The sequence below is a fragment of the Lepeophtheirus salmonis genome, chromosome 12 (genome assembly GCF_016086655.4).
Source record: "Lepeophtheirus salmonis chromosome 12, UVic_Lsal_1.4, whole genome shotgun sequence".
Taxonomy (NCBI): Eukaryota; Metazoa; Arthropoda; class Copepoda; order Siphonostomatoida; family Caligidae; genus Lepeophtheirus; species Lepeophtheirus salmonis.
The window spans coordinates 12633428-12657499 of NC_052142.2; the positions used below are offsets into that span (position 1 = coordinate 12633428).

Consider the following 24072-nt stretch of genomic DNA (forward strand, 5'->3'; position numbering starts at 1 on the left):
ATACAGGATCACCTGGAGAGATTGGGTTAACACATCCTATAAGAATATTACGAGTATATTTAACCAAATATTAGTTTGGAGCATCCCTCATATTATATCTTCAGCATAAAAAGGTTTCATCAAGTCTTGGCTTCAGTAAAAAAATCACTTCTGGTCGATTTCAAGAAAGTATTTGACACATTATCTCATAAGTTCATAATAGATCAACTTTTTTAGGCATAGCATTGCTAAGGGTTACAAGCTTTATCTTCTAAAATTACAAAGTCTGGATCTTTTCTTTGTTCAACGTTGCCTAATTTTCTAGAAAAGGGTAATATATTGGTACCAGAATTTCATCAGAATTAAGGAAGGGCCCCATTATATAAAACATACTTGGATACAGAGTATAACTTTTACGTTTATTCGTCAATCCAACTAACAACTGCGAAAATTAGGGCCAGTGGTTTTGATGAATAGAAATACGATAACTCCTCAGATATGTTCCCCAAGAGATAGGACCAAAGGTAGATCAAAATTATAGATGAAGATACTTCTAGCTTTATCATCAATTTCAAGAGCTATTCGATTTCAGATTCTGTAATTAACTAAAGACCACGAAATGAAAATTCATCTGAGGAAAACTACCAGACCTCGAGAGGGCATAGAGTGGAGTTTTTCCTTATGAAGGAGATGCCAGGATGGAAACAAGGAAAATGTCCGTCCAGGATAAGTAGACAATCTTAATATTTCAAATATAACAAATAACTATTAATATTTTATTTTAGTTTATATGAAGCAAACTATTATATTATGATATTAATTATTGTTATTTAGAACGAGATATGTCGTGATGAAATTGACATTGAAATTGTAAACAATATTAAAATAATGTTGATTTTTTGTTAGTAAACACCATGAAGAAATTATATGACTATAGCTTATACAGAATCAATAAAAACATTTTTATTATCATAAAAAAATATTTTACATCAGTATTATTCACTATACTTCAATTTGGTTTTTGTCTTAATAGTAAAAAATGGCTCTGAACGATAATTGTACGAATTAATATCATCTCAGATATTTTAGAAATTGAGAAAACTAAGAGAAATACTGAGATCAGTTTTATATTTTACGTTTAAAGATTAATTCCATTATTGGAGTTAATTCATTTGAACGAAATTTCTGTTTCCTTGTGTTATTTAACGTCAAAAGGAAAATATAATCATAAACTCAAAAGAATAAAGTTAAAACAATAGGAATAATAAATAAATAATACTAAATAACTATTACACGATAATTTATTTCTTTATTTTATATGTGTGCTTACATTTAAGAAATCAGACTAATATCTTAGAAAAAAATTAAAATTTTGATTTTGCTCTAAAGTATATGTATGCATTAACTATATCCAATCTGTACGAGTAGTGTTCTTTCTTAATCCAGTGGTTTTTCTCTTTAACAAAAATGGAGGTCTACTTGGAATTTGTGGAAGAGATCTTCCGTTTGATGATGAACGGAGAATTAATGGAGAAAAATTGGAAGGTAAAATGCTATAAGAAAGTAGATAATAAAAATCCATATTTGAATGGTACTTTTTATAAGATATATACTTGGTTGATTCAACTGGAAATGAATCGTCATTTTGTGATGTAAAAGATGATGGTGAATCATTGAGACGAGGAAAGTTATGATGTGTATAACTATGGGGAAAACAACTTTGTTATTAACATAAAACATATTATTTTTAATAAAAGAAGAAATACGTATTTTAAAGTACTATAGAATAATTTAATTTAAAATAAAAAGTTGACTATTGAAACAGTCCTTCTTCTTTAAACATCAAAAAGCTACATTTATTTAAAATACATCGCGATTGTATGGATTGTAGTGAAAAAATTTAACTATTTTTTTCAACTTTTCTTAGATATATTAGATAAAACGGTTTTTTTTAAGGTTGTAAAAAGTAATTTTTTTTGAGGATCGTTATTATTATTATTATTTGTTTAACTACATTTTAGATCAACCATATTTTTTTTAGTTAGATCAGTACCTGAGTAGTAACAATATTTATGCTCTATGAGGTAGTATTTCATTCTTCCAAAACTTTAACAGCTAACGATATCCTCCAGTCCTGCTTTGTAGGTACTTGAAATAGTTTTACCTATTTTTCTATGAGTGTAAGTTTGACTATTCTGTCCTTGTCTCGCATAACTTGTACCTGACTTTAATTAAATATTACAGTAGAACCAAAAAGTACGTATAATTATTTTTATTTCTTTATTTTTTATGGGTTAGAGGTTAAATTGTATATATTCATACATGTAAATCAGTTGTGTTTTTAAGCTGACCCGTAGCAGTATAAAGAATGAATTTTATTATCCTTAGTATTATTATTTAACTCCTGAGTATTGAACATCCTTTCCTAAATATATTCATAACATGTTTAAACGTTCGTGTGTGCTCATAAAAGACGGAACATAACCCTGAGGATTTGTTGCAGAGATGTAATTGTAAGTCATTGTTGGACTCAGAGTAGAATTGGGGATTTGCCTTGGATTAATACCGGCAGATGTCATTGTTTAAATCCTTTTTCCCTTCCTCTCTTGTCACAACTGATTGTAGCTGATGTAATGAAACGTCATGAGCATTATTCTTTCCCTCGTCCAAAAAATTCTTCAAATTGTTAGGGTTACCATATTGATTTTCGTTTTTTTTTTTTAACATTCCATTCCACACTGTATTTTCTCATTTGTATATAACCTTATATTTAAGGGTGATAATTTTGGTAAGAATACAAAAGCGTGCGAGGAGAAAAGAAGAATTACTTATGGCATCATTGATTAAATAATATACATCTTCTTCTATCAATCATGAACGTTATCATTCCCGCCTTTATTATTCAATATTAATATAATATGAGATGGTGATAGTCGATAGAGAACTGAATAAAATCCCCAAAATGACGTCGCCTTCTGTCTGGATTTATGAAAATGGAGGCCCAGGAATTTGGAAAATACTTACCGGATGAGAAACAGATGGTTTGTCGGATTTGTCGATATAAATGTGCCTTTAGTCCCCTGTCTAGAATTACACGCCACTCATTATCCTCATATCATAACAAGAGTATGGATATTCATCTATAAAATCAATTCATCAAGTCAGACTTTAACTTTGATCTCACAACGATGCTTATTGCATGTAATATAACCTTTTCCATTACTAATCATCTACGTTCAAAAAATTTATGGAGAAATACAAGGGTAAACATATCCCTTCCCGAGGAACCATCATTAAATTAATGGAGGATGTTGGTACTGATGTCATATATAGAAATACATATAAAAATGTTTTGAGTCATCCACACCAAATGATGATCATGTTATCAGTAAAAAGTATTTACGAATATCGAAATGGAACTCTGAATTTTGTACTATCTCACAGTAAGTATTCAATTTTTTTTTAAATCTAACCATAAAATATGATTTTATTTTAGCGAAGCATATCAAGAATTATGATACACAACTCAGTAAAGGGCAAAAACAACTGCTTAAATGGTCACAACAACGGGGGTAGTAGCTTTGGATGGTTTGCAACTAGTTTGTCTGAGACTACTTACTTCGCTTAAAGACTTTGGTATGATCATTAGGTTTTCCAATATTACATAGTCTATAAATATTACTTTTTTGTCACTTAAGGATTAGCTATGGTTCATAAGCTCCAAGAAATGATGTTCAAAAAACTCATAAAAGGCAAAAACAACGGCTTAAATGGTCACAACAACGGAGGTAGTTAGATTGGGTGTAGCATTATAATTAGTAATTGTGTGTATCCTTCATTATAATAGTATGTAGTTATACAAGCATAAATCACCAGGGGTCTTTTTTTGATGCTCTTAATAAGGAGTAATATCGCCGGATATTACTACATAATTTTTATATCTAAGATAAGTAATTAAGGTTTAAAATTTTACTGCATGGATTAACTTTTCTTTTCTTAGATAAACATGAAATAAATGAAAGTGGGATTCTAGAAGCTGTTCGTACTAAGATTGGAAGAAGATATGGATTTAAATCTAACATTATTTTATGATTTTGACATTTACTTTATTATTAATAATTAAGATCTTATCGGTAGAGATTTTTCTATCCTGTGCACAATTGTATATGCAACTTGCACATGAGGAAAAAAGGGTGATGATATTTTTTATTAAACCCCACGCCTGGCTTGTGTTTTGCAACCTAAAGTTATGACATATTGAACTGAATTCCGATGTTAGAACAAGAAAATATTATTTGGATCAATCTATTATTTCAATATTCTGTGTTTATAATTTATTGTTATTATTAGTTATATGATTCTAATTGTTTAATTTTGTATATTTAACTTAAATGTATGATGGTTTATTTTTAGTATGTAGATTATATTTAATTTAAGCCTTCTATTTTAAACTTGGAACTTCAAATATATTTCGAAATACTCTTACTTTGTCCTTTTATTAGTTATTATTCTGAGAATATGGTTCATAATGAATTACAATTTCATAGAATGTGACGTTTTCAAATCCACTGTAACGGATAAAAACCGTCTAAGTCAATTATACGTAGTATATTTTTATTAAACATTTTGCTAATAAATTCTTTCGTTATACCCTCAAAAATCATATAATAAAATATTATATATAAATAATCATAATACAGCGGGCAGATGATAATCTCATCAGTATTTAAACAATAATACCATATGTCTTTCTCCCCCCCCCCTTCTACTCGCACGCGTTATTCTCTACAATATTATTAACTATACTTATATTAGAGGTTTTTTTTTTTGGGGGAGTCTGAGGTATTCAATTTTACAATTTTAGTTTTTACACTCATAATATAAATATTACTATTTAGATATATTGTTTCACCAGTAAAAAAAATCATATATCTCATGATTTTTTTTTTCCAAAATGATAGAACTCCGCAAGAATTTATTCCAAAAACTGAAAATTGCTATGTATTTTTTGTTTTAAAATTTCTTGAACCATTATAACTGAGTTACTTCTAGGTGTTCTTGTTTCATTTACATCCGCAAAGAAAATATTGTTGCACAATCCTTAATTAATAATTTTTGAAAAGAAACCTTGTCATTCGAATATATATTGTTCAAATTTGTACAATTAGTTCCTCATAGTTTAAATCAGCAGAGAGAAATTATACGGCGAATTTGACTGAAAAAAGAATGGGTATTATATATCTTTTTATCATATAAATTACACTTTTATAAGGATTTGATGAATGCATCCGTCTATGGATGTGATGGAGGAATCAGATGATAAATTTTAGATAAAACCAAGATGAGAGTCCACAGAGGCTCTTCCTGCAGAGGCAATAGAGATAAAGTTATAACCTAGAACTGATAACAATTTAATATTCATGAATTAAACATTGAAGAGCCCAAAATCTTTGGCATTCCTCAACGTCATTATTACTATCTGAAGTCTGGACTACCTAATTTGCTTTCAACTTAGATTTAAAGTGACAATTGCTTCCTGAATTTTTCCTCAGGTACAAGATTTTTCAAGTCCTTTTCTCCTTCGTACAATTGTTTCTCGCATGACTCATTTTCAAACATGAAAAACGTGTTATACAAATTAGGTACTTGTTTTTTTCTCCATCCTATGGTTTTTAGGATTACAGCACATTATCAATACTTCCACATAGCTGTTGATATTTAACCATAATTTCTATGAACATAAAGGGATTGATTTCTGAAACATTTTTTTATTATGACATACACTGGATTTTGCATAGATCAAATCTTTTTCACTCGTATAACTAAAAATTAAGAAAAAAACAAACAACTTATCATTATTCCTACATCCATGCCATCACCATCCTACAGTTTTAAAAAATGGGTAATAAGTATTCTATCCTCAAATGGTTAAAATTTAACATATTAGACATAAATAGAATGTATACATAATTCGTCACTTTTTACTTAAAAATAGGTTGATCTTCTTTTTTTTTTTTTATAAAATATATATAAATAAACATTTTAGTTAAAATTAATTTCCTAAGCCAAAGTCAAACATGTTGAAAAATATAAACACACAAAACAATGCCACTAAATAGTTAAAAATTTCATAAAAAAGAAGGAACAGGAGTTACATAGTATTTAAATAAAAGGATAAAACAATATGAAGATCAGGAATATCTTTTTAATTTCTTGTAATATGCATAAAACTGGGCATAAATTTTAAGCTTTTATCTGACAATGAGTGGTAGTACTGTAATGTTTCCCTAGCATAGTTCCATGACGACTGATACGCCTTTGGAATCATAACGAAGAAGGCAGAATATCGGGCTGCGGCTTCGATCAGAATAGCTCTGATTTCTTCATTTCTGATAGGCTCCACTACTACCAACTTCTCTGTTTAGTGTGATAAAATCTTTCAAAATTTGTAGTGACAGGCAACTTGCAAACACATGCATAGCTGGTTGAACATTCAGTCCTATTAAAAAATAAACAACGCGAGAATATCTTAAATTGAGTAGTAAATCGCTTTCCATCCATGATTTTAAATATTTTTTAGTACGCAAGTATAAAAAATATTTTATATTTTTGTCTTTTATTTATATCCATTGAGGTAAACAATAACATTATATCATGTTTATGTTAAAAAAATAAAATAAAATAATAATTGCTCTGTGGACCACAAAAACAAATATTTTGGCTTACATTGAATTGAGGTCATTTTCTTATTTTTTAAAAGGGTAAAAGGAATAACAGACACACCATCTCAATCATAGGACAAAAGTTTGTCCACTGGTGTAATCCCTACTGTGCCAAATTTCCAAATCAATTGGCAAAGTTGATTGAAAACATTGAAAGTTATCTCTTACTTTCAACTTTAAAAAAACATCACTTCTATGTGAAGTAGCTGATAATAAAACAAATAAGCAAAAATTTACCAACTTGCATCTCCCTAATCTAAAGAAATCTTTTACAAGAGGGCATGAACGCTAAAAACGAGCGTGTGTATTTTACAAGAACAAGTGCTATTCATTTTCTTATTGGTTATTAGTAGTTACTAATATAATTTATATGTATATTACTTCATGATAAATGTATATCTATTCTATTGATTAATAATAGTCATTATATATTCACTCTTCATAAAACACAACTTTGTTTGGATTAATTGAATATTAATTTTATTGGAGTAAAATTGTTAATTAGTATTTTTTAAATATGCTGATATATTTTCTTAGAATCAAGCAAACAATGTTATGTTAACAAACTTTCTAACAATGGTTTGTATGGATAAGTTTTCGTGGACCAATAATGATTAATAAATAGAAAAAAACAATTCCAAGTTATTAGGCACCAGGTATTATACTTCCCGTGTCAGTTATATTGAAACTTATTAATTAAATTAGTATATCTATGAGTATTACTTTATAACAATATTTATTGTATCTATCCAGAGTTGCACATAATAAATCTATTAGTATAATATAATAGCATGTGTTAGTTATTTTCTCTAACGACTAATATCTTCATCTAGGACAATTTTAAATTTTTATTTTTGCAGCTTAGATATCTGTTGTTCTTGGAAAAACCTTCGTTTATTTTGTGATTATTTCTTTATTGTTAAACCGTCATTTGGTCATTTTCTAATCTTTGATAATGTAGTATTGCTTTAACAAATATCCTTATAAATTTGTACAAATAGTGAATCAAGTACTGCCCGATACTGACATCACAGACACTGTTAAAGATGTCAAGATGGAAGAGATCCTTCTTCTATGTATCTGAATATACTGGGTACGGTTTTATAATTAAGATTTTTCTTAACCCGGGTTTTCAGCCTAAAATACTAGTTTATCAGATTCAACAGCCAATTTTGTATAATTTATGTTTACAAAGCGTAGAAAATATCCACAAAGTACGAACGTTGTGCAGCAATCATTGTCGTCTTCTGTGCAGACGTAACCAAAGAGATAATCGACTTACTTAAGTTGTCCTCTGCCAACCGTGTACAAAGTCGCAAAGGAGTTTTGCAGTATGTAGCCGGAAGACCATATCTATACCAGCAAGACAGCCACTCGCTCATACCAACCATCTGGTACAAAATTGGCTTTTGGACAATTTGGAGATGTTCTGGTCTAAGAAAATGTCGCCCACTAGCTCCCTGCACGAATGAAAATTCTCCGATCACGTTCAAGTGTCATTTTTTCGACTTGTTTATAAACTAAGGGGCTCAGGTTTGGTTTGTTCTTTTAACTAATTTTATGCTTTAATGTATCGAAATTAATGTAATGAAATTTTAGTTAATAAACAAGTCGAAAAAATTACACTTGAACGTGATCGGAGAGTTTTCATTCGTGCACCCTAAGCAGTTGGGCGTCTCCAGAACAAGAACTACTCCAACAACAAGTCAGAAACATTGGAGAGGAAGAATGCTCTATCAAAAAGTTCAAGCTGGACCTGTAGGAATTAAAGAAAACATCCCAATCTCTCTCAATTCCATGAATGCTAATGCAAGAGATCTATTTAGTTTTACACCAGACTGTTTGCAAAGCTATCAAAAAAGTGGTTGGAAAGAACCTTGTGAGGGTGGAAATACCACTTTTGGCACCAGCAATGAAAAATCCTATCTCCTCCGTTATAAGACTCTTTTGAACCTTTCTTAACACTTTTGTCTCTTCCTATAGCCCTTATGCCAACCCCGACAACAAAACTTGTGGGTGCATTTGGGGGGGGGGGCTGCAGCGTCTGCCATCCAAGCACTGATCCCTCAAAGCAACTGTCATCCAGAACTGGGACGCCATGCCAATCATTATACCCCTCACAAACAAACTAAATATATAGTATAGATTCAATCAATAAATATATGTTCTTTTTTGTATGTAGTAACATAAAAGAAATAAAAAATAAAACTAGCATACCATAGGTTGCCCGCGAAATTGGAAAAGTAACCTCGCTTTTTTAACATACCATGATTATTTCCAAAAGTAACTCATATTTTACACATATGCAAGCTTGACTATGAAGTATGCTCAGAGATAGATTAAACATTGATAAAGGTCCTACACTTTCAATGCAAACGAATTATTTCGATAAAAATAACAAACTCCCAAAAACTTAGGTGGTATTGGAGCAATAGAACTCAGGAGCTATTGGATGCATCTTTTGGCGCAATGGATTCTAAAATATTGTAGAAGAAATGACTTTTGATACTTTATCGTGTCTTTTAAAGAAAAAAATGTGTTTTAATCTCCAATATTCCTACTACAGGATAATTTCAATAACAAATTATATATGTAAACTTTAGATATTGGAACTCACTACAGAGGTGATACCTTAACACTCTATAACTGCCCATAGGAGAATATACTCTATTGAGAGGTTCCCTTGTAGAAAGTACCACTTCTTTCCAGAAAATGAAAGTTTTATTATCGGATGATCTTTTTCGGTACAGATATAATCTTGTAGCTATGATGACATATAAAAATATTATAAAATGTAAAATATACGATATTGACATACTTATGCTTTCATATCGGAAAGTGGGTTAAAAGAACAGCTCATTGCGGTTCAAGTCGTATCTATTAGAGAAATGTGGTATGAAGAGTCATTTACCAAGATGAAAAATGTTTGATAGAGGAGAATCAAACGATCAATTGAAGGGCAGACATATAACATTTTTCCAAATTCATTATTAACTCCTTCTGAAAAAAAATTCTTATTGTGTGATTACAGGTTCACTAGCAGTGACAACTTGTTTGAGTAATGATAAACTTTGCTACTTTTGCACAGAAGAAAAAGCAACAACATCATACCAGTTAAAGGTATCTATAATATTACGGCTAATATATCAACCACTGGCAAATCAATTAGGGATATGTTACTTTAATTGGTTAGATGGAGTAATACTAAGTAAATATAAGTAAACATTAGTAATATTACATTTACTCCATCTAACCTAGGAATCTTTTGATAAAATCCATATATATAACTAAGGTTGATAATTTTGCTAAGGATACAAAGCGTGCATGGAGAAGGGAATACATACTTATGGCATCATTGTCCATTAATTAAACAGTAAACATCTTCCTCCATCAAGAACGTTATCAACTCCCGCCTTATTATTCAAAATTAAATCATTATACAGAAGTCAGCTGATCATCACATTATTTTAATCAATGATACCATAAGTCTTTCCCCCCCCCCCTTATCCTTGCACACATTTTTCTCTACTGGATTATCAACTTTGTATATAACGTATATTTCTTTCTCTAGGAATCACCCGTGCGCGAACGTACACACATTGAATTCAAGAGAATAACTTCTCCCATGCACGTTATCAATGAGCAACGGCAATTCCATATGAATGAATAATTTTTGTAAGGCCATTGAAGAGGATTTATTTGTTCTCACATAAAAAAGTAAACTAAACCATAATGAAGTGGTCGTATAACTACAATATTGCATGTGTGCAATCAAGGGGAAAAATGGAAATTGGTGCATTGATTTTCAACATAGCAATAATGATATATATATATATATTCAATGAAGTAGGGTTTTGGTTTGTTTTAAAATTCATTTTATTGTTCGTTAATAATATAACTGATTAATAAAATCTTATTTATATATAACTCATTGTTACTATTTCATTTTCGACTTTTTGAAGAAAATATGCTTGTCCGACTGTGGGTATTTAAAAAGCTTGGTGAAATATAGAAGGACTATAAAATGCAAATTCTAATATTACCAATGGTATGGTTTTGTTCGGGATTTTCACATCGAAAAGAGGACTCTAATAAGAAACCAAGGAATTAGATTTTGCTTTATTCAAATCTAAAGCCTCAATAGCAAGCATATTAATAAAAAATATGTTTCATCCTCAAGAGCTGATAGCACTTGTTATTAGTGTTTTGTTGGTCCTTATTTATTCTGTCCAGTCTTAGGACCGTTGGTCTTCGGGCCGGTGCTGAACTGTTGGTCCTTGAAATTTTTCATACAAAATCGATGGTCCATTATCCCAAATAAGATATATAAAATATTTATTAAGATTATTGCACATATCTTACAAAAATATAATATATTCCATTTTACTACAATATAATATGAACATATTTGTTTGATATTTAGTTAAATAATTTATTATATTATGTATCAGAATAATTTGAAAAAAAGGAGAAACATCCTCATTGAGGTCGGGAAGGATCCATTTTACCTTCTTTAAGGTCAAACCAGTGGGACTGGCCTGGTCTAGATCACGGTCCTAAATAAGGAACGACACAACACTATATGTTATTGCTGCAGTACTCATGCATAAAGTTCCTTATTTATTGAAAAAAAATTTGAGTTTTGTTAGAGAAGAAATTAAGTACCGTGTGTCAAATTCAAGACACCATTTAAAGGCTATGAAAAGTTTGACATTAAAAATGAACGAGAGGGCGCTCACAAAAATTAAGTATTGAGGGGGAGTGGAATGGGCTCGGTATTTTTTGAGTGGCACTAATGGTTAGGAATATAAACAGAGATTCAAATAAATGAAACATCACTATGTTAAAAAAAACAACAGAAGAGTATCATACCCACCCTGGAAATTTAAAGAATTTTTGGAAGAAGAGAAGCTTAACTATCACGATGTTTTATTAAATTAACTGCAAGCAGCTATGGAGTCGAAGGAATTAAACACAAACACACATCCTTATCTTTCAACGATATAGGCAAGAATGACAGCAATTTCTATCCTCAATTCTCCTTTGAGTGCAACATGGGTACACACTTATAATTCCACAACAAATCTTCATAGTTATTCTTGGTCTTTCATGCACTATTGATTATTCAAGAATAAATTAATAGTGGTGACAGCTTTGGTAAATAAAAAATTCCTTTCATGTAGCAATTAAAAATAAATGCCAGTCATAAAATTTCATATTTTTAACCACTGCCGGTTTGTTAAAAAAAATAATCAAGAAATTCACGTAATCACATAGACATATAAACGAATATTTGGGAGGATTTTATAATGAGAGTTTATAGTAGAGAGTACAAATAAATAATAAAATAGTTGTTCTCTTCAGTCTTTAAAAAGAAGAACTAATCCACTTAAGCGTAGTAAATCGTCTATAGCTATGAGTCCTTTATATAAAAATGATCAAATCAGGTTGAATTTGAGAGAATAGTCATGTCATTCCTTTATAATTCACAGTTAAACATCGGTGTAGACCGACTGCACCATGGTATGATCGTAAGTGTGAATGAATAAAGACCGAAGTATTAAAATATAAACTACTATAATATGTATTAGTATTACTATCTTGTATAACTAATAGAATAATACTGAAAAAAGGAGAACTCTAGGATGTATTACGATTTAACCAGCATATTAACTCGATGATTCCAATATCAATAATAAATTTGGATTTCAGGCCATGGTAAAAATGCTACTACATAGTGTAATTGTATCAAAAGTAGTATATACAACAAAATTATGGGATTCAATATAATTTAATATATATTCATTAATGTATAGAATTTATAGCTCAATATCGAAAAGATTATAAATTTTAATGTATTTAAGTTTACCCGATGTTAAATGATGATGGCTTAAAAAAAAGTTTTTTGGTCATTCAGAATCATGGATTGATTATTTACTAGCACATTGTTCAGTTTTGATGGAGTTGCTGGTAATTTACGATGCCTTCTTTGAAAACTACCAGAGCGATAATGATAGCTAATTCGAAAAAAAAAAACAATAAATAACTAAATATTAGCCATACAACAAAAGTAATAGTATATAATATATAAAAAGAAAAATAATGGATTACTTTCTCATCAATATAATTTGTTTTTTCAGTGATACTTTTTTGAAGTACAAATGGTTGAATCTAAAGAATTTGTACATATTTTTCCATGCCAAAATAGCTCCAAGTTTAAAAAAAAATTAAGAATATATTTCAAAATCGACCAACTTTTGCAATTAAATCTATTACATTAAACTCTGGGTAACAAAATAATAAGATAATTTATTTTCTCCTACATTATTAAAAGTATTGTTGTGTCAGTACTTATTTAGGACTGAAGACTGTAGTCCCGTCCAGTTCAGTATCGGTTAGTTCATACCTGCATTTTAGACCTAAAACTTATGACATCACTCAACTTTATTTATTTCTTTTTTTTAAGTCAATCCAGTTCAGGGACGAAAGTTAATTTACACTCACTCTTCTTTTTTTTTATAGTTGGATATAATTGCTAGAGAGGAATCTTGAATTGAAATTAAGAGTGATTTGGCATCACAGCGGGCAGATTCTTGCTCGAGAAAAAATATTTTAGCTTATTCGAAAGAGTTAGGTTTTTGGACATTATATTTGCTTTATCGTCCTTAATGAAGAACTCCACATATTAATATATCAAAGGAATTGTTTCTCAAATCAGTAAATTTACGAAATTATTTACACAGACTTGTATAATCTTGTTTTTGTGCTTGTTTTATTGAGAAAAATTCCATCAAGTCAAGAAAGGTGTTTCATAAGCTCCTTAAATGAACTTTAATTTCCTTAAAAACATCTTCTAAACACTTATCCGTTTCTAAAGGGATTCCCAATGAGTATTTTTATAATTTGTAAAAATTATGGAGAACAACAAGCCCAAAATGCTGATAGTTCGAATATATTCTCTTTTTCACTAGAGAGGCTATCTTGAAGTAATTTCCACTTGGCAGTTTCCATATTATACACGACTGATGAGTTTTATCTTCTACAATAATAAGAGGTCGTGGTAGAGCGATTTTTGATATATCATCCAATTTTTGTGAGGTAATCTTAGATGTAAGATTTTTTATCTCATTATAAAAATCAGTACGGAGTTGTATGCACTTCGCCTATTTTTTTTTTTAGTGAACTCTAGTTGACAATGCATGAGGTCTTCATCTTCTTTACCATCTACGAGAAGAACTAATGATATGTTAAGATGTAGATTGTAATACAGTCGGGAATGTAGATCGTCTCCGACTTCGCTACGCCGTCAAAGGTTTGAATATACTCGATAAATAAATACCAGGTTCCTATTAAATAGACACGTCTATGCTCTAATAGATCTATTCTACAACTCAGTAGCTTATATTTATACAACAGATTAGATATCAGGATGTTATTGTATGTACACATTTATATAATATATCACAATGACAAAAACAAGCTTTGTATTATCAAATAAAATTACAACAGAGGGCGCCCTGCAATCATATTTAAGTATTCTGGACTTGTTAGACGTCTGAATGATAAAATCAGGGATGATTTTTCACTGCACAAAGTGTTATCATTCCAATATATCATACATTGCGATATATCATACATTAGATCTTCATGGAAAAACAAGCAGGTTATAGATCCAATGATTCATAAAGTGAATTCAATAAGAGTGCAAGGACTGAAACACCGGTATTTCGAAGGTCCTTGGAGATATGAATGCGAATTTTACCGAAGTGTTTTTACTATAATTGTTATGTATTTCAATATGGCAAATATTTATTGTGACTTTTATATGGAAATGGAAAGTGAGAATGGGTATGTAAATTGATGTTCCATAGAATTGTATTTGCTATTGATATACTACAAAAGGTAAATGAGCTAAACACAAAATTACATTTTGAGAGTGTATTTGCTCATGAAATGTACCAGCAAGTGATAGCTTTCCATATGAAGAAGAAATTTTTTTGCCAAGCATTTAAAAATAAATTTTTTTTTCTCAAATATAAGTATTACATAAGGAGTTTATCATACAATTTTTTGATTTCAATGCAATGGGAGATAAGTTCAATTTACTTATATTAACTTTTGACTGAGATATTAAAACAACGTGAAATACTGCAATTAAAACTGGTTGTTTCTCATGTTTATTACTCTTTGAAGAGAACCTGTGAAAGCTAATTACTTAAAGAAGTTAATGCGTCTCTTAACTAAGATAAATTCAAAGATCTCACAAGCTTTTCAAAAAAAAAAATGGTTGTTATATTTGTATTTTTTTTTTTTTTTAAATTATCAAAATTAACAAATCACACAACAAGTCACTGATCACATACTCAAATCGTCACTCAGTTTAAGAATCAGCACAGCCAACTTAATCCTAATTTTGATTAGTTGGTTAATGATTGTTAACAAATGCACCAATCTCTTAAGTACTCGTACTTCTTTTACATATGAGCTACAATTTCTTTCAATAAATACTTGATTTATATAGTTTCAAATATTATTTTATGTAAAATATATCTTCATTGGGGTCCTCAGATAAAATCTACTTCTGGATGCAGCCAGCGAGCTCAAAAGCTTGCACAACCCTGTTTTTAACTCTTTCAATGTGACTTCCAAAATATTCCTAATTGGTAAAGACTATTTTGCTTACATTTGATATTCCTTCATGGGCCTGATAACGATTTTTATGAGTATTTCCAGTGGAGATAAATATAATTCTTGAACTCTTGAAAAAAAGGTTCTAGAGGATTACCCTTAAACTTTTTTCCTAGAACGTGTCCGCCTTAAAACGTTTTTGCCTTTAGACGATTTCGCTTTATAACGCTCTTGTCTTGTGAAATTTTTGCCTTCTCCCATTTTTACCCTTAAGACGTTTTCTGCCTTAGCACTTTTTCGCCTTAAAACTTTTTTGCCTTGGGTAACAATAAAGAATATACAATTTCTTCTTAGTTATGTAGGTTTTTAGTTTAATTTTTACCATTGTGTCCCAGCTTTGAGTAATTAGAAACAAAAAGTTAAACAAGCTAGACAAAGACAATTATTCAAGGCTTAATTATTAATACGTAATAAGGATCAGCATTACTTAATGAGTCATAGAATATATATAATTGATCATCTACACCATAAATACGTGGGTATATTTAAAAAAACAACAACACACAGACAAAGAAATTATAGTAAAATTTGATATTAACATCCCTCTCGACTACTATTATTCTGATGCACATGTTAAGTTTAAAGATTATATTATAATAACAATTTTTATTTGATCGTATTTTATCAAAATATCTAAATATATTGGTCCATGACCAGAGTTTGAACTAGAAATATGCATAGTCCTGTAGAAATATCAAACGACCCCATTGGCTTTTCAAAATGAAACGATAATTTTATGTGTAGTAGATACATTTTTTTAAATAAATTATGTATAACGTTAGCTTTGATAAGTAAGATATAAAATTATATTCACGAAAGGGGGGGGGGGGCACTAATTCGTGCATCCCGGTCGAAAGTGTAGTACATGTTCCTTTTTCAAGTGTTAATGACCATAACAATTATAAATTAGATAAGTTAAGGTTTACTTAAACTAATTTATTTAAAAAAAAATTGAATAAAGCTTTTTATAAACCTTTGCAGAAAGTATTTATGTCTATCAAATAATTAAATAAAAATATTTAAGCCATTGTTCCAAGTAATGTTCATTACCCTACATGATCTAAAAGAGCTTACATCAAAATTAAAAAGATCACCATAGACCTGATTTCATATTTAAGTTATGACACCGAAAGGTTAGATTCAAATAATGTGATATGAAACTTTATGTCTTCACCTATGAACACTTTTGGTAATAACCTAAAGATAATCAGAAGTAAAATAAATTAAATTACAAAATATCTACAAAAATAGATTTTTATATCTAATAAAATCTTAAGTTTATGAACGTTTTAATAACTTAACATAGACAACTTATTGCAATTGATGTAATAAAATAACAAATACAGAAGGGAAATATAATTATTTGACTAATGATCTTTATGCATAAGAATACTTGATTCCAGTACTTTAATACCAAAAAAACATCCAACTAAATTCGTCAATCATTAAATTTTATCAAGTTTTCTGTGATATATCTGCATTCTCCCTTTAGAAAAAATCAAAAACTTAAGACCAAATGAGAGATCTAATAGTGAAATAACAATAAATATACTTGTTATTTCACTACAGATGTCACATTTCGTCTTTAGTTTAGTCCGACACCAATCTTTCTATTTCAATGAATTTAGTGAGTCGGTTGGAAATATTAAGGTGTCAGATGATAATGTCCAACACAAATTTATAAACACTTTCCCATCTGGGACATCTCCAGTTGTAGCATCTTCAAAAACTTCTTTTGAAGTCTTTATGGGTTAACTAGTCTTTTGACATGTTAGTTTAATTAAGTTAAGTCTATTATTAATCTTATTTTGTCATTTAACTGAGGAACTATTATAATTCGATGACATTTTTCTGTGATTTTGTCTTTAATTTTAACGATAACATTTTGTTAAGCAAATATCCAACATTTTTTAACTTGTTCACGATAGAAAAGCTTAAGTGGGCTGCATCCAGTGTAGTATAATTGAAAATTTGAGGGAAGACAAAATAGACATTAACTTAAAGAATATGTAGTAATTTAGTGTCATTTGACTTGACTGATTATGATTATTTTTTAACATTGATATTGTTCTATGTGGAGATATATGTTTATATTGATAGAAAGTGGAAGTGTGTTAATTTCCTCTAGTGTGTTTCTTCTCTGTTCTGACGATTTAGAGTACATGATGAGGGAAATCGTACATCAACAGAAACCTTTAATACAATAAATTTGAACTTGATCTCGAGACCGTTCTCCAAAGACAACCAAGGACTAGATCTATGGCCTTCGAAAAGTTAGAACATTTGAAAGGATTTTGCTTAAAGGATATTATTTCTTCCTGTTTTGCTCACACCGAGTCTTTATTCTTCTTTTTTAAATGTTTGTTGTTGAAATAATTAATCATTTTCGCTTTTATTGTAAATCCTTGCTTCATCGCTTTAAAAAAATTAAGAAAACTTGCAAATTTACATTCCGCGTTCAAGTCTCACAGTTTTTCTTCTACTGAGATACAAACGTCTGAAAGTAAGGATAAAAAATAAGCAAAAAACTTATCTTGAAGACCCTCCAGCACTGTTGAAAGATTTATACACATTAGTGGTCTTTTCTTGTGACTTTGACATGACTCCAACCATCTAGGCCTTTTCTTATAGTAGATAGAAGTTTGCTTTAGGATATTCATTATAACATTCATAGCATCAAGATAACCTCCAACAACATAGCAGACCACTCCAACAACCTAAATTGGATCCAGATCCAAACAACAAAGAAAGCAATGACATTCATATTAAATGGGAGAAAATTACCTACAACAGGTAGTTTAAGATAGTAGGAGACAATTAAAGGTCCAGAAGCAAGTCCTCCAAATAACTCGGGGCACAAAAAATACTCATGGACACAAAACCCCTGTCTTTGGTGAGAAGAATGGAAAGCAAACAATAAAACTTATGGCACAGGCAATACAAAAAAACTCCTGATAATACTCAACAAGAGACCCAAGACATGAAGCGAGGGAGGGGGACTCTTATTACTGAACCCTCTCCCTTAAATGGACCTTATAATACAAATCTGTCTCATGAGCTCACTAAAGAATGAAAGGTCAAAAATAAAATTTTATGTATTTTGATATTGCCAAAGAGGCCACTGATCCATTGTACGGAAAAAAACCCATATTACTCTCGTTAAGTGGAAGAAGGTTTTTGAAATTCTTGACACCGATTTGATACGTCTATCTTCGCTCCAGTAAAGAACCTAATCTCTAATTACGAAAGACGTCGATATACATAAAAGAGAGCAGCAATCTGCCATAATGATGAGATTTTGTCTCAACATGTGGGGAAAATCATTGCGGAAGATACTCTTCTATTTCCAACCTCACGGGAATAGGTAAAACAAATGAAGAAGGAAAGAAACTAAAAGAAGCTCACTGGATTCATCCGTGAAGTGAATGGAAACATAAGTGAAGAAATACTCTCACGAATAGTTCCAAACCAATGTAATACTCTTTGCATCAGCAGTAATGAGGAAATCGTAAGATTAGAAATTAGGAAGGTAGGTAAGGTTTTGCATATCCGTGTAAACAAGCAAGCTTTGAAGAAATACAATCTATCTCTCAAAATTGCCTCCACTGGAAAAGAACGTTTTCAAGTTCCTCAGAATGCACCTATTATCAATCAAGGAGAAGAAAAAAAGAAAGAAGAAGAAGCTGAAAAAGACCCCAACTAAAAACCAAAGGATGATAATGGTGATCAACATCAAGAAAAGAGTTACCTAAATTATCCTAATGATGACTATAATACTGATACCAATGCGGAAGAAAATGATAAGGTCGATGTTGATAAAAATGACACCAGGAATGGTGATAATAGTTAAGATTCTGGTATGTCAATAAAGACAATGGATCTCCAGAACAGCAAGAATTAATTCAATATGAACTTGAAAGGGCTAAAATGGTCAAAAAAGCTATGAAAATACCCTCAACAAGGATGACTCAATTGGAAAAAGCTTTAACTTAAAAAAAAAAAACCGACAAACCCCAAAAACCCGACGAAAATGGACAAGTTCTATAATAACGTTGAGAATGTCGTCTTCAATCAACCAAAGCGATAAAAAAATTCATAATTATCATCTTTTGTACATATGTCTTGCACTGTTGTATGAAAAATATCAAAAAATATAAGTAGAAAATGAAACCACTAGAGAAATATTGTACATTGTTGCCCTAGGGTGGTCCCCTTCTGTAAGGCAACATAAGACTTATTTTTCAGTGATTTTGGAGTGATGATTTCGGAGAGTGACTGGCTCATAATCATGAACTCGGTATTGCAAGAAAATATGAAGCTGGAGTACATCAAAACATACTATAAATTAATGAACACAATCAGAGAAGTAGCTGTCCCACACTACTCATTGTAAACACATTAAGAAATTATATTAACATGATGACCCTTCCATGATGTACATTGCTTGTTATATCATCTGATTAATTCAATAATATTTATTTTACACACACGCGTTAGCCTTCTCGTGACCTACTATCTGTTGTTTTTTGCTGGTGTCTTTTTTTTTAATTATTATTATTATCTCACTTAGGTGGCTTTGAAGTTTTTTTTAAGGTAATGATGTATAAAATTAGTATTGTTTTTCCTTTTTGAATGTAATTAGAATTGTTCCATCCGTACTTTATACTTGTTAATTTATTATAACTATTTTATTTCAATTTAAAGAGGTACCTCAATAAATCGTAGTTATATAAAAGAAAGAAAAGAAGAAAATAAAGAAGTTTGTTTTCTTAAATTTATGAAATGTTAAAAAATGAAGAGAATTGCTTATAAAATTTCAATGCCTAACTGGTAATCAGGATCTGCTGTAATAACATGATCATGCTCTTATTTCAATCTTTTCAACACATTTTTAGTTGCATGACGAGACATTGGTATTCGACATAATTTTTTATTGGAATTAAGAAGGAGGAGTATTAGTTTACAACACTATTGGTCTGAGATAATAGGAACATTTGTTATGTCATAGAGAACTTTTGTAAGGATGGTGCAATTAGATTTTCAATTGCGTTGCTTAATTGGTATTCCTTTACCAACCTCTTTCTGTATGTGCCACAAAATATATCTCAGAGCCTGACAGCAGGATGGAAGGCAGATTCCTGACAATGTTCGATCTTCAACCGTAACAGCATTTCGTAAGCCAAAGATAGCACATGCAGTCTTTGTCGTTTTGATAGTAACTATTGAAAATATACTAAACCCATATTACAGATTTTAGGTTATATTGTAAAATCCTACGCAGTGAATTGAAATACAATTAAACAGTGAAATAATGAATAGCTTAGTGCATCAAATTGAATATGTAGTTTTGTTTGTTTTTTATAGCTTCAGCAGGACTTTACAAACTACTCCCAAATCTAAACTTATATGATGTTAGTTTTGAGATTTTTCAAAAAGGTACAGATTTTGTTTCTCCTTTTTAAGTATATTTTTACATTATTCGCATCAAGAGCTTTCATTTGAAACCAAACATTTTGGGTAAAAAACAAAAACAATTGAGATTTTAGATGTATTAAATGGCTGAATAAAATATCTACGTAAGTATTTGGTGGTCCTTATAACCACTTTGAAATGGACTCATTTTTCGCACAAACACTCCCGTGTAAAAAAGTTGGTAACAGAATTAAAGAAAATTTAAAAATCAACGGGTGTTTGATGCATCCTAATTAGGATATAAGTATCTGTGGTTTCTCTGCTACCAATAATATTGAAAACAATTCTTGCCTTATAAATAGCTTGAACTCTTGTTGTTTGACTAAAAATACTTGTTGATAAAAAATATAGTTTCTTTGATGGTATGAATGAACAAGAGATGGACTCAGGGTTCTACATACAAGTACTGCGAAGCCTTTCAAAGGATGAATGGATTTAACAACTGCCATGAAAATGAACAACAAATGAGATTTCGATTCCAGAATTTTAATCACATCTTCACTGGTAATTCTAGTATCTAGCAGTCAACAACCTCAGGGAGACAGATTGTTTTTAATCATTGAAATATTTTGTGAGCTCTTTTATATGTTGCAATAAAATTTACTTTACAGGAAATGATGTAGACTATATAATTTGTATTGTGGTAAGTTAAATATTCTTAAGTTTGTAATTAGGTATGATGTGGGATATATAAAAAAAGCTTATGATTTTTTTTTACGTTTCTTCACTAGTCCTCTTAGTTGAACCGGGAATGTCATTTTAGAGAAGGTCATTAGGGTGTCCAGTGCATATTCGGGTCAGGTACTTAGAGGGTTATGAACGTAAAAACTTTTTGGGTATGTGGTATTAATTATGTAAATTATTTAGTAGTTATTTATTGCAATTGTTGGTGTTTGATATGTTTTATATATTGTAGTAATGTACTTCAATTGTTATCTTGCTGATATATGCTTACGAGAGTATTAAATGTACATTCTTTTTTGGAGTCAGTTGTATTTTACTTGTACTTAAGTTTAGTCAAATAAAGCCTTATACTAGGTTAATACAATTTGGTAGACTACCTTTTTAAAATTATCCAAGTTGAAACAGAAATAGAAGAGTTACTTCGTCAAGACCGATTTTACCTGGACCCGAACTCTCCAGATAAGGAAAAGCACAGGAATTACTAGAAGTTTACTTTTTAGAATTTTCTTGAGTTCTTACCTGAGGTGCAAAAAGATAACAAATTAAGATTTATGAAATTCTATGTGAATCCGTAGAATTATGAATTTATTGAAGGAGTTGGATATAACGAGGCTTTTACAATTATGAATAATATAGATATTAAGAAAAATGATGAAATATTCACTAGTCATTTGTATGCTTTAGGCAAATAAAGAGAAAACGAGTTGTTTGATCAATTTCTTCAACCTTTGAAGATATTGGTGAAGGATTGTCAATTCCAAGCTGTAAGAGTTCTTGATAATACAAATTAGAATATACGAGAGGTGTTCATTTGTGGCTTTTAATCTTTTCAAATTAGACAAATAATCTTGGAGAGTGTTAAAATAACTTTAAATGAGTCGGTTGAGTTATACAAATCTTTAGGAATAAAACGACAACAATCAGTGTTCTATGATTCTGTACGTGTGGCTACCTTCGTAAGAGATGAGAGGAAGGCACCGACAAGCAGTAATATAGTTAAAGCTGCAAAGGATCGTTTTTTTTTTCAGGGGAATGGAAGGCATGATAGGTGTAACTACCATATTAGGAATGCAACAAGTAGGAAGTGTACTAAACTAGGAAATTTTGCTCGTATTTATAACTGACTATTTAACAGCAAGAATTTCCATCGAAATTTTGCAAATATGGGATTTCACAGAATTATTTCTCTTAACACTACTCGTGGTATAGATAAGAGATTATTTATTATTTATTCGTTGAATATCTTACCACTGTATTTACATGGCCTGGAGAAAAATATAGAATTAGCTGAAATTTGCAATTGAACTGTAAATGTTTTTAACATTATTTATTTCTCTAAACGATGACCTGATTCTACTCATCCAGTTTTTAGGGGGACTCCATCGTCTTCTCTGTAGATTGTATAGTCAATCAGTTTCAAAATTAAGCAATGCAATTTTCAAATTCAAATGGCGTAATATAGAGGCCTGAAGTCCTCCCATGAGGAAACTTGAATCTACAATCATTAAAAAGATCTGAGGAAAGATATATCGTGCCTAGTTAAAATGATGCTGTTAATAGCTTGTTCTTTCAAAACAGATGGTATATTCTATGCTTAACATAACAGCCTTCTTTTTTTATTGCAGCTCCCAACTTTGATATCTCTAGTAGGATTCCATGAGCTGATTGATAAAATAGCTATTCATATTCATGCTTATCTCCCCCAAACAATACTCCAAAATGCCCTACTTTATTAAAATCTCTGCTACACGCCCTTCAATTGTATTAATAAAAGGAAATGGAGCGGAAGGTCATCATTGCCTATAGCTTTTATTAAAAATTGTTGTGTATCCATTCAATTTATAGAAATTGTTGATGTCCATTATCAACACAGCCCAAACGTGATTAATAGCCCACCTTGGAAGAAAAAGCTTTACAGGACTATGAATTTTCCCATGAGAAATCAAATGAAAATATTTATAAAAATCAACATCTAATATCGCACACCATTTCCCTCTTTTTCTTACAAAATCAAAAGCAGACCAAATATTACAAAAAACATAATATATGTTTCCTTCTTTTAAAAAACATTTTGGTTCAATTCAAATATTTTTTTTCAAAATTAATTCAAATTTATCTGTTGGTACTCCGTGGATAATTCTATAAGATTAATTGAGAAACTGTAATATTTAGTGATGAAAATTAACTGTTTTAAGGTAGGACGGAAATAAACAAGTATAGGCAGGAATTACTCCAATGTCGATCCTCAATTCTACTATGAGTACAACAGGGACTTACAATTATAAATCTGCAACAATTCCTCACAAACAAATTTTCTATTATCTTTTTAATTTTATTGAATGTAGTAGAAAAGGAAGCTAACTACTCCGGACTTAAATAATAATGAAAACAGCTAAGACAAAGAAAATTCATTCTTCATATTACCAATTCCAAAAAACAGGCCCACTAAACAATACGGTATACACAAGTTATCTGCCTCGAGTGATTAAAGATCGTTTCCTCTAATTTTTTTCAATGAGAGCAATCC

General features: G+C 30.3%; 1 protein-coding gene and 1 long non-coding RNA gene across 4 annotated transcripts in view; one reads left to right on the plus strand and one right to left on the minus strand.

Moving 5' to 3' along the window:
- Nucleotides 1-1262: 1262 nt before the first annotated feature.
- LOC121126887 (voltage-dependent calcium channel type A subunit alpha-1-like) overlaps nt 1263-24072 on the minus strand; it is a 208752-nt gene continuing 185942 nt past the window's right edge. Inside the window, 2 exon segments of the mRNA XM_071892078.1 lie at nt 1263-1532; nt 1593-1682. Of these exon segments, the coding sequence (XP_071748179.1) occupies nt 1385-1532; nt 1593-1682 (238 nt within the window). The 3' untranslated portion in view covers nt 1263-1384.
- LOC139906752 (uncharacterized) lies at nt 2035-4464 on the plus strand. Of its 3 annotated transcripts, none has more exons than XR_011782633.1 (5): nt 2035-2492; nt 2755-3422; nt 3476-3615; nt 3678-3767; nt 3827-4464. It is a non-coding gene; the product is annotated as an uncharacterized lncRNA (long non-coding RNA). The 3 variants fall into 3 exon arrangements; XR_011782632.1 differs by having other exon boundaries at nt 2035-2235; XR_011782631.1 differs by having other exon boundaries at nt 2043-3422.